This window comes from Prorops nasuta, unplaced genomic scaffold (assembly GCF_024137725.1).
Source record: "Prorops nasuta isolate Cenicafe-Biocafe unplaced genomic scaffold, Cenicafe_Pnas_1.2 PNAS00045, whole genome shotgun sequence".
Taxonomy (NCBI): domain Eukaryota; kingdom Metazoa; phylum Arthropoda; class Insecta; order Hymenoptera; family Bethylidae; genus Prorops; species Prorops nasuta.
The window spans coordinates 1,226,187-1,238,209 of record NW_027116842.1 but is presented as its reverse complement, the minus strand read 5'-3'; the positions used below and the strand labels follow the sequence as shown (position 1 = coordinate 1,238,209).

At 31.2% G+C, this 12,023-nt stretch overlaps 1 protein-coding gene across 2 annotated transcripts in view; it reads right to left on the bottom strand.

Moving 5' to 3' along the window:
• The window catches only part of LOC136784054 (uncharacterized), a 38,085-nt gene that overhangs the window by 22,486 nt on the left and 3,576 nt on the right, over positions 1-12,023 (bottom strand). Inside the window, exons 10-19 of one of the 2 annotated variants that reach the window (XM_066744525.1) lie at positions 11,394-11,468; positions 11,075-11,284; positions 9,983-10,142; positions 9,710-9,915; positions 9,130-9,277; positions 8,632-8,825; positions 8,420-8,557; positions 8,141-8,237; positions 5,723-5,799; positions 5,456-5,639 (exon numbers count right to left, since the gene is read on the bottom strand). In XM_066744525.1, coding sequence (XP_066600622.1) covers positions 5,456-5,639; positions 5,723-5,799; positions 8,141-8,237; positions 8,420-8,557; positions 8,632-8,825; positions 9,130-9,277; positions 9,710-9,915; positions 9,983-10,142; positions 11,075-11,284; positions 11,394-11,468 — 1,489 coding nt within the window. Of the gene's footprint in view, positions 1-5,455; positions 5,640-5,722; positions 5,800-8,140; positions 8,238-8,419; positions 8,558-8,631; positions 8,826-9,129; positions 9,278-9,709; positions 9,916-9,982; positions 10,143-10,948; positions 11,285-11,393; positions 11,469-12,023 lie in introns of both variants that reach the window. The other variant, XM_066744524.1, reaches the window with a different exon arrangement.

The following is a 12,023-nucleotide window of genomic DNA, read 5'->3' as shown; positions in this document are numbered from 1 at the left end:
CCTCTGAGAATGTCGAGATAGTATCCATCTTTTTTTTTTAATAAAAAGGAAGATTTCTAATGCTATCATTGGAAGCATATATATATTTCAGTGCCATTATTTATCCTGTATCTATTTAATTACTGTGAAAGCTCAGTAGTCTCCAGAACTAATCGAGAAAAATCAAATAACATATTTTTTAAGTTTTTGGTCAACAGTGCTAACTTAGCAACATGAAAGCTTCGTAACATAGCTTTCTATATTCGTGCTTATTGACAGCCTGTACAAGAGCATCAAAAAACTTTAAAAGCATTTCTCACTTTGTCAGTCGACTAAGCCGTTTCTGCTCTACAGATTTTTGTCTAAATTATGTTTTATAAGAGGCTTACTTAATGTTCCCAAATGTGATACAAGCTTTCATTAGCCATCTTTTAGCGAAAATAGTATTTCATGTAACTTGTAAAATATTGGAAAATTATCGATTTTAGGTGCGGTTCTTGACTGCTTCTATATTTTAAATTTATCTTTTCAATAATTTTTTTTATGCAAATTAATTAAAAAATTGTCTAGGGGAGAGTGGGGCAAAATGATCACTCGAGGTAAAATGATCCCTGAGGGTTTTATAGAAACTATTGATACTATTCGTTTAAAAATTAATCAATACTAAAATATAAACTTTTAACTACATAATATAATATAGTAATGTCTATTTTTAATACGTAAATATTATTAGCGGTATTTATATGTTTTTCATCGTTTTTCTGTAAGATAGGCGATTTTTGAGTCATATAGGCAAGAAATGTGGAGATACTTTTCAAATCGCTCAATTGGGTAAATCATAATAAGTATGAACTTTTATTTCCTCTTAAAAGTAATTTAAAATCGGCTTTGGTAAAATTTTAAGATTCGATGAAAGATGCGCAACGCATTTGGGGCAAAACGATCCCATAATGGATTCATTGGTAAGAAGCAGCCGGTGCTCAAAAACTAGTAACGATGATGATAACGAATGTATTTTAAACACAACAAACGGTTTAAAAATGAGGCTTATGGAGAAGATTGGATCCAATGTACTTTTTTCACGCTTTTCGCGGTTTAAGCGATTATATTTGAATAACATGTTTTCTTTTCATAAAGTACAGAATGTTAGCACTAAAAAATTCTTTTCTACTTTTTTTATTGAAAGTATTGTAGCTTTTGTCTATCGTATCTATATATATATAAGTTCATTATTTAAATTATTCGCCATGGGATAATTATACCCCACTGGTGAGGGTAAAATGATCCTTTTGTAAGGTTTTCTTTAAATTGATTACTACAAGACATCTTTTACAATTTAAGTTTGGCGCCCACGCAGAAATGTAATGTGTGATCTTCGTTATATACAATTTTTGTTACGTTAAAATCGATAGTAGCGTTACTGGGAGGGATTTTTCCTTAATGGGACCATTTTGCCCCACTCTCCCCTAAATATATTAAATCGGCGAAAACATTACTTTAATAAATCAATTATTTTTAAAAGTGTTGCCTTGCTTAACCCTTAAAGTGCACTAGGGGTCTAAAATACCCCAAAGAAAATAGCTTTAATTGTAACTTTTAGGATTTAAAGTTTTGTGTTTGTACCGTCAATTGTGAAAAACCGATACATGGAAACATTATTCATTATTTTCGTAATAGAATACTTGAAAACACAAGTTTTGTAGACATTATAAAAAGTTGGGGTCTTTTAGACCCCATGTACGTTTTATGATATTAATAGGAGGTGTGCGCTTTAAGGGTTAAAAAATAACTGAGAAAAATTGCGCATCATTGCATAAGTGGGTAGATCCTGTAAAAAAACGTTATACCAGTCCAAAGGACGTAGAGATGGCAGCAAATTCTTTTTTCTTATTTAAATGGAAATAAGAGTATTTAGCACTACCATTCTGATGCATATTATATGATATATTTGAATGAACTTTCTATCCTTCATTTGTCTGTTCCCTGTAGGACCAGTAGCTTTGAAGGTAATCTAAATGAAAAAAGGAAAACCGCATTTCTTATGATTTTATTCGACATGGATAAATTAAGGAGTTGAGTATTAGTGAAAATATTTTATAATTATGTTAATTGAAAATTCATGAAAGAAGATTAAAAAGTTTCGAGAGCCCTCTTGACTTTTTGCAAGACTAGAACGTTTAAAAAGGGTTTTGTAAATTTTACTCTTTAAAACGCACAAAGAACGCTTTTAAAACTTACGCCTACTTACATGGATATAAACTGTTTTTCTTCAAAATTACATTAAAATTGATAGGATACACCTCGCATCATTTCCTGATTAGAACATTTATTTTTAATGGACATTACAGCATAACTATTTTCATTGTTCGTTCTAAACGTTGTATGTTCTCAACTAATCCCGCTTACTATGTTTAATCCTTAAAGTACATGAAATACGACAATTTTGCAAGAATCAAGTAAGGCGAAAACATTTTTATAGCGCTGTTACGAGAAATCTTGTACGATTGGAGAAAGTGTGTGAGACTCTTTCTTTAAATTATTCGTAATATTGAAATTTTAGGGTTTGACCATAGTTAACCAACCATTCGATATCAAATTTTGAAAATTTTCTACATTAAAACATGGATAAGAGATTGTTAATATTATTAAAATATCAATTTATATATAGGATATACCACATTCAGTGCGCATTATTGCTAACATTTTTAATATTATAGTAACAAAGTCAATTTAAATTAACAAAATAGTCACCATTTTTTAACTATTTATAACGAGTGTTGACGAATAACGGAACGCAACATGTTTGAATGAATAAGGAAAATAGATTTACTTTTAAGTTAAACATCATATACATGTATATCAATTTTTGATATTTTTTATTTATAAAAATACCTATGTACTAGATAGTGCCAATGTTGGGGAAATATTTAATTCCCCAAAACTGAACAAACATCATTGGTTTTAATTTTTATCCGTGACACTTTTGAGTTTACTTCAAATTTTTTAACTCAATTTACTAGAATTTTTTTATTATCTCGGTAAATAGGTGATCTATGAAAAAAGTTTATAGAACCTTTTTTCTGATATTTACTTTTCTCTGAGGGAAAAAGTCATATTAAATTGTTAAAAAAAATACATGTTTAAAGAACTATTTCCGAAAAACTTCAAAATTCGCAAAAAATACAATTTATAGGTATTGAGCTTGGCTTCCTGACATTTGTCCGTGAAAAAGTTAAAGCCTATACATATATAGTTTCTCATTAAAAACCTGCGTTTTATGGGATATCGCTGAAAATTTAATTTTTACACGACCATACCTTAATTAATATATTCGAGTGAAGGCAAACTTGGAATTTAGTCGTTAATAGTTTTCTTCTCGACGTCAATATATATACTACATTTCATAACAAGCGAGGGGTAAGTACTGCTTTTCTTGCACATGTTTTGTGGAAAGAAAATTATTTAATATTTTCCCGATGTGCTTACTCTCTACCCAATGACTTTACTTCGATTCTCCACTAGATTTATATTCCTCTTGGTATAATAGTCAGCAAAATGTCATTTTCATCGCGCGAAACAACATTAAAAGTAATGCTTTTACCTTGCATTTTTTTAAAAATGCATAAATTTAAAATTACCACGTTAAGTATTATTTTTGTATTTGCTATCTTCAGTAGTAGAAAAAATATCCCACTACATTGCTAAGTTAATCGACTTTGTATTTATAATATTACTATAAAAAAATTAGCAATAGTTTGCAATAGATTGGTACGCACTCTATATTTCTACAATAACAAATGTATGCAAAGAGGCAATAAACATAGTTTTTAAACAAATAAGAGTATTAAAGACAAAAGAAGCAAATATACTGAGGCATATGAACGTGCATAAATTTATATAGAGTACCCCGTAAATCATGAGAATAATTTTAATCACGTATTCCTAATGTCATTTCAAAGAAAAGAAATCCTTAGTCATTTTCCTTCAAATCCTATAATTATATAAAGATATTAAAATAATTAATAATTTGTAAATGGAGCGAGCTTACCTTACCCGTGCAAATGGTCATCATCTCAGTCAGACTTATACGAGAAACAAACAAAAATATAGAGACACGATATGAAAAGTTAAATATTTATTGAAATAGGCTCTCACGTTATGTCGTGGTGCTTAAAGGTTTTTCAAATTTCTTCCCCCATTAAGCTATGTATGTCTGTCCTCTTAGCAACAAATTCGCCTAAATTGTTGTTATTGTTTCCTTCGTAATATCGGTATGCCGAGATGTGACGTTCTTTGATGAAATTTTCCTTAGTATTATCTCAAGTTTGAATTTTCTATATAATTTTTTTTTTACAAAATCGAAAAAGCATAACAATATCGACGTTATTGATTTTATGGAAGAAACAATAGTGACAATTCAGGTCAATTTGCTACGAAGAGCATACAGGCATTTACAACTTTATGGGAACTAAATTTTAACACTATTTAAGAACTACGACATAATGAAAACTTCAATTAACCATTAATTAGGCGCGTGGGGTTGCTGCTCATTTGAATAGTATCCTAATTTTTCTGATGCACCTAATTAAGGATTGATCAATTGTTATTTTCTAATACGGCGCGTGTATACATTTTTTATTCCTTTTACAAATCTTGCTGAGAGGAACCGTTCGTTCACAAGACGTACTCTCGCTGCATTTATACACCATTAACTATTTGACAATCTTTGTAATTACAGGATTTAGAGGAAAACGAATCAGAACCCTTTTTCTTGAAATAAGTCTGGGATATGTGGTTAAAATGATTCCCCTAATGTACGGAATACCCTGTATAAATAAAAAGGAAAGTTGTTTTTATTATTTCTGCTATCAAAGAGATCGTTATTTTTCAAATTTATTCAATGAAACTGCAAAAAAAAAGAGTAAACATTCCTAATTCCGACTTTTATTAATTACCCTTTGAATACAACAGCATTTTTCTTTTTACTCTTATTTGTTGCATAAATCACGTCAATTTCAACAATAATTAATATCTGTTACTAAAGGAGAATATGATAAATTACGGATTTATATAGTTATTCTAAAAAAATGTTTGAGGTTTTGACCGCAATTTTTTTATACATCATATTAAACAAATTTATTGTTAACTAAATATTAAGTTAAAACGAAAATTATTTGGCTTGCATAGTTTTATAATACATAAAGAATGATTTTAATAGAATAAAACTAAAATCTAAACTAAATGTCACTTCCAAAAGTCATTCTTTTTTCACTTAAATTTCAATAAATTATGGTGAATCTGATTTATTTTTTCTAACTTTGACGTTGGATTCTGAAAGAACTAGCTAAAAAATCAAATAGTTCGCAAAAAAAAATATTACTATTTTCTTTTTTTTGCAGTCTCATATTGCCAAAGAGGTTTGTGAAATTAATGCTATCTTAAGGTGCAATGATTGAAAGCAGAAATTAATACTCACCCATAATAGGAGTTAACACCTGTTTGTTACTAGATAGTATTAACTGACTTGCTGTCATTGTTTTTGCAACTGTCACTAATTGATTTGGCAAAACAGTTGGCTTAACTTGATTTGGCTGTACCTGGCGTACCATTTGATTAAGTCGCGGCCTTTGAGATCCAACTAGTTGTATTGCTTGGCCACCCTACAAATAGTTAATAAGTTTACACTTTTTTAATTAACGCTATTTAATTATTTCGCTATATTATTGATCTATTAACGTCAAACCTGTGAGAGCGTTACAGCATTACTATTTCGTATATTTTGCTGGGATAATCCTTTTACTCCAGACGGTATAATTTGAGCTACAAAAAATTGCGAAAAATTGATTTAACACAGTTTACAAAGTATCCCATTCTGAACGGAAAAATCGATAAAACTTTTCAGTTTTTCCACTCGGTTATGAGTTAATCAGCTATTCCATTTAAGGTGCTTGCCACGCTAGATATCTGTACTAGTGAAACATGTTTTAAAATTTAAATCAACAAAATTCTGCTTTATAGACGAATAACTAATTCTCAAATATCAAATAATAATTTAAACAGATTGTAAAGCAAAATATCTCACTTTTACATTTCATGCCATTTTATTGTTTATATTTTAGTATTTTTTTAGAGAACATGATTATTTTTCATCCGAGTTAATTTCTAAGGAGTCATTTTAATCATATTAAAATATACTCTACAAATGTATATTTTCGATATTTTAAAATAATTTTTAATATACTTTCAAATCTGAAAATTTCCAAATCAAATGATATTATATGTGAAATTGATGTTTTATTTGTCTATAGATAAATTAAAGGATCAACGCGATAAATTTGTAGACTTTATTTTAACTACCAAGATTACTCCTAGAAAAAAGTAAATCGAATTCAAATTAAGTTTGTTTACAGAATAATTAAATTCAATAAGAAAAATGAAAATATACAGGTAATAAAATAGCATCCAATAAAAATATATAAGCTAAATATTTTGTTTCACATTTTGCTTGAATCATTATTTAACATTTCACTATTCTTTATTGAATTATAAAGGAGAATTTCGTTTTTACAGTTTTAAAACATGTCTGATTAATACAGCAGATATCTAGCCCGGCAAATCCCTCAAAATAGAACACCTTGTACGAATTAACGGGATCCCTCACGCGTGCTTTACCGACAGGACAAGTCAATAAACAATTCGTTTAATAAATGTAAAATGCGAAGCAAATTGCAAAAACGGGCTTCTTTATGACAAGGTGCCAATTCTAACGAGTCAATCGAGCTTAAAAAAACTCAAATCGGATGAAGAATAACGCTGTACCACTGTCCCGCGTTCTTGAAGTGGAAATAACCAAAAGTAACTTCTCTTCAAGAACGCGGCACAATGGTACAGCGTTATTTTTCAACTAATTTGAGTGTTTTCAAGTTCATTTGACTCGTTAGGACTGGCACATTGTCCTACAAATGCACGATTGTTCAATTTGCTTCGCATTTGACTTTTATTAAACGAATTGTTTATTGACTTGTACAGTCGGTAAAGGATGCGTGAGGGATCCCGTTAATATTAAAGATAATATATTAACGGGATCCCTCATGCGTGCTTTACCGACAGTACAAGTCAATAAACAATTCGTTTAATAAAAGTCAAAAGCGAAGCAAATTGCAAAAACGGGCTTCTTTATAACAAGATGCCAATTCTAACGAGTCAATCGTGCTTAAAAAAACTCAAATCGGATGAAGAATAAAGGTCCGTTCACACATAACCGGTCCGTCACCGTACCGTATCCGTACCGTGATCGGATAAAAAAATTATTCAATACATTTCTTAACGGGATCCCTCACGCGTGCTTTACCGACAGTACAAGTCAATAAACATTTCGTTTAATAAAAGTCAAATGCGAACCAAATTGCAAAAACGGGCTTCTTTATGACAAGGTGCCAATTCTAACGAGTCAATCAAACTTAAAGAAACTCAAATCGGATGAAGAATAACGCTGTACCACTGTCCCGCGTTCTTGAAGTGGAAATAACCAAAAGTAACCTCTCTTCAAGAACGCGGCACAATGGTACAGCGTTATTTTTCAACTAATTTGAGTGTTTTTAAGTTCGTTAGACTCGTTAGAACTGGCACATTGTCCTACAAACGCACTATTGTTTAATTTGCTTCGCATTTGAATTTTATTAAACTAATTGTTTGTTGACTTGTACTGTCGGTAAAGCACGCGTGAGGGATCCCGTTAAGGAAGCATGCAAACTCCGTATCCGTCCGTATCCGATCAGTGACAGGACGGACGGTATCGGCCTTAAGAAATGTATTGAATAATTTTTTTATCCGATCACGGTACGGATACGGTACGGTGACGGACCGGTTATGTGTGAACGGACCTTAACGCTGTACCACTGTCCCGCGTTCTTGAAGTGGAAATAATTAAAAGTAACCTCTCTTCAAGAATGCGGCACAATGGTACAGCGTTATTTTTCAACTAATTTGAGTGTTTTTAAGTTCGTTTGACTCGTTAGGACTGGCACATGGTCCAACAAACGCCCGATTGTTCAATTTGCTTCGCATTTGAATTTTAATAAACTAATTGTTTATTGACTTGAACTGTCGATAAAGTAGGCGTGAGGGATCCCGTTAAGAAAAGTTATTGATAGATTCTAACCGATTGGCAATGATAAATGAGTACTGGCAGGATTAGCAATTACTACTGTCGGTGTACTTCCAGTGAGTGTAGTAGTTACAACAGTCGCAGCCACCATCTAAAAATTAATCATATTTAATACCATTATTTAAAAGTACTTGAAACTTATATGACTTTCTTTGATAATTAAAATTTTCAATTTTATCATAACACATCAACTAATAGACATGAAATACAGTCAATGTATTAAATGTTAGCATTCATTAATTGAATATTTTAGTAAACGATTCGTTAACTGACACTTGATACTGTGGTACAGGTATTGGTTGCAGATGAAATTGGCAAAGATACAATAACCCCTGTTGGCGTAACTGATCCAGTAGCTGCCGACACATTTAACGACATTGTGATCGGCTGCGATAGGCCAGGGAATGACACCTGTTATACAATGAAATAATAGTAATTTTTCTATAGTTGCTAGAAAGTGAAAAACTAAGTTACTGCAGTTCAACCTGGACATTCTGGAGACCATTAATCGAATTTGGCAAACTAGTAAGGTTGACGCCTTGAAGGTTCACGTTTGTAGGAGGTGGACTAGTCAACGGACTTGCTGGTTGACTACTTTGACTGGATGAGGCAGTCAATCTTTCCAGTAGTGATGATGCAGTATTAATGCCAGGCATTGGATTATCAGCAGAGGGTGATCCTTAAAAAATAAATGTTTAAAATATTCTATTAATAAATTAAATTAAAATATTGATAATAGTATGCATAATCAATATGAGATTAAAAATAAATTTAATTAATGTTTAATATAACATATATAGAAAATTGAAACCAAATACAAATTTATCGCGAATTCGAGTACCTGTACTAGTGAGCACTGAGAGTATCTCTATCCTCTGCTTTTATATTAATAATAAAAAGATAGAGATACACTCAGTATGCACCAACGCAGGTCTCCGAATTTACGATTAGTCTAGCCATTAAATATATTTATTATGTTGTACCGGCAAGTAAAGCTGAAAGTCCTGGCATTGATAGGCCAAGAGTAGAAGAAGGGTCTTGTACACGAGCCAATCTAACAGCTGTTGCTTTTACTGGCTGCTGTTTACTTGCTAGTTGTCCAGTTATCGCTGAGCTAAAACTAAACCTTACCTAAAAAAAAAAAAAAAAAAAAAGAAACAATTTAACACTACTTTTGAAAGCTTAGAGTAATATATTTTAACGGGATCCCTTCTAGCTACTTTACAGAGAGAAACCCAAAAACACGCATCAACGTTGCGATGTTATTTGATGACCGATTTCAAACCTGTTTTCCTATTTTAGTACGTTGTCAACTGTTCTTTCTAGTAAAATAGTCAAATTTCAAAAAGAGAAAGTAATTTTTCATGTGATATTTCTATCAATAAAACTTTTTGCTTTTCGAAAATCTGGCTACTTTACTAGATAGAATAGTTTGTGAAACCACTGAAAGGGTATAATGAAATTGAAATTGACTATTAAATAATACTTTATCGTTGACACAAGCTTTCTTCTGTAATGATGGCATGAGAGATTCCATTAAATTTACAATGCAATTTAATAAACCTGGCCTGTTGTATTAGGTACAGATATTACACTGCCGTGGCTAATTATTCTTGGAGGGATGGAAGCATTCAGTGAGATCCTTTTTGATTGAGCTTTATGCTGTGTTAAGTTTGCCGGACTGCTATTTAGTAAACTCAATATAGCTGAATTATTAGATTTTGGTGCAGCTTGTACATTATTGTTCATTGCGGCAGCTCCAGCATTAGCTTTATAAATAAATGTATACGATTAATGCATAATATATAATAGTCTATTAGAAGCTAGTTGTTATACCTGCTACTTGTTGTTGAAACTGCTGAGCGGAGTTCATGAGGGAAGTAACGATTGCATTTATCGCTGGATTTGTTGAATGTTTTTTAAATGATACTTCATTTTGATGTGGATTCGTAGATTCTCCAATGCAGCTTTGGGCCCCGGCCTGTAGCTGTGCTTGCTATGAAATTCAATATCAATTAATATATAATTGTAATTAAAAAATAGGGAAGTTTTTCCTTTTAATTATTGTACAGAGTGTTTCAATTAACTTTTTTAGAGAGAAATGGCTCTTAAACTGTGATCACTCACAAAAAATATTTAAGGTAAAACCTGTTTGGCTTTCCTGAATGGAACATCTTATTTTTATAAAATATTCTTGTAATTAACCTCGAGAACATTCACAAACTCTAATTTCATTTCATCCAGCCATTTACGAGGTATTTCAGTTTGAACTTATAAGTAGATGAGCGATTATACGTGTGTCGCATAACTATCAAGTACACTACTTTAACCAAAACTACAACTACATGCTATTTCAAATCAAAATATCTTGTAAATGATTGAATGAAAAAAAAAAGTAGAAAGAGGGTTTTTGAAAGCTGTCGAAGTCAGCTATAAGAAAATGCAATTAACACTGGGGCACTTCTTTAAAAAAACTGAAGGTGACATTTATATATCCTTCAAATGAAATGTGAAGGTCAAATCAACCTACTAACTTACGTTCTTCTTGAACTCAAACAAGTTTTATCTGAAAAATTGTTTGATAGTGATAGCAGTTTAAGAACTATTTCTGTATAACACGTTAACTGAAACATTTTGTACATGAGGTTTTGATAATTAGTTACATGCTTAAAATTTAAAGCTTATATGGCAGTAAGTGTCATAGATTAAATACTAAAAAAGCAATATAAATATACATTAATAAGGAAATCAAAAACATTAATGTACAGCATTGAAAGTACATTACTTTCATAAATATCTTACCAAAACAGGAACATTGGTGGAAGCGTTGTTATTAGCATTAGTGGATTTTTGTTGGAAAACAAGTATTCCAGAACCGTTACATGCATTAGTATCATTTACAGACATTTCAGAAGTATCAATATGTACAGAAGTTGATGTGCTCGTTGCTCCATTTGTTAAAGATTGTCCTATATGTAGAGAAGTTGTATCGCTTTGAGCTACAGCTATTTGAGATACGCTTGACGATTCCACACATATTAAGTTTGTTTGCGCTGAAGTTGGTCCATCTGCCATAGCTTTTATCGATGCCACTTGCCCAGTTAATGTGTTTAATTGTCCTTGTGCTCTTGATAATATCTACAATGAGATTAAAAAAGGGTTAGAGAGCTACAATAGTATTTACCTCCCTATTTTCATTAAAACATTGTACATTTATATGATAGAAAAAATTCTCATAAGCATTTACCTGTTGAGCTACGTGTTGAGATTGAGCTTGTTGCATTTGTTGGGCTACTAATTGTGCAGCCTGTGCTTGTTGGGCCTGAAATAGTTTTTATATTATCTAATACATAAAACTATATAACTTAGGTATATATATATTAGGGTGATCATTAAGAAGGATATTATTTTATTTTTTCCAGGGCTCTTCTCTTCTCCAAATATACTCTAGATGGATAAAAACAAAATATTCTTGAAACATGGGTGCTGAGAAGAAATTGTAAAGTGCCTCCCGAGCTGCTTACTTCTTCCCATTTAAATAACATGAGTTTGATGGAATATAGAAATTAATTTTAGATATTCAGTAATAGTTACCTTAAAAGTTTTTAAATCATATAAAAATATCAAGTATAGATACTTGTCTTTGTAGCAATTTTTAACAAATTTTCATTCACATTTACATAGATCGACACATGAATCAAATCAACGAAAACTGGTTTAAGGATCGATTTTAATGATGTGCCAATCTTTGTGTATTTAAAAGAAAATTCGCTTATAATTGCTGAAAATATTGGCACCTATACTTGACAGTTTAATATGGTTTAAAAAAGTTTAAGGTAATAATTACGGAAAATCTAAAATGAATTTCTACAATCCA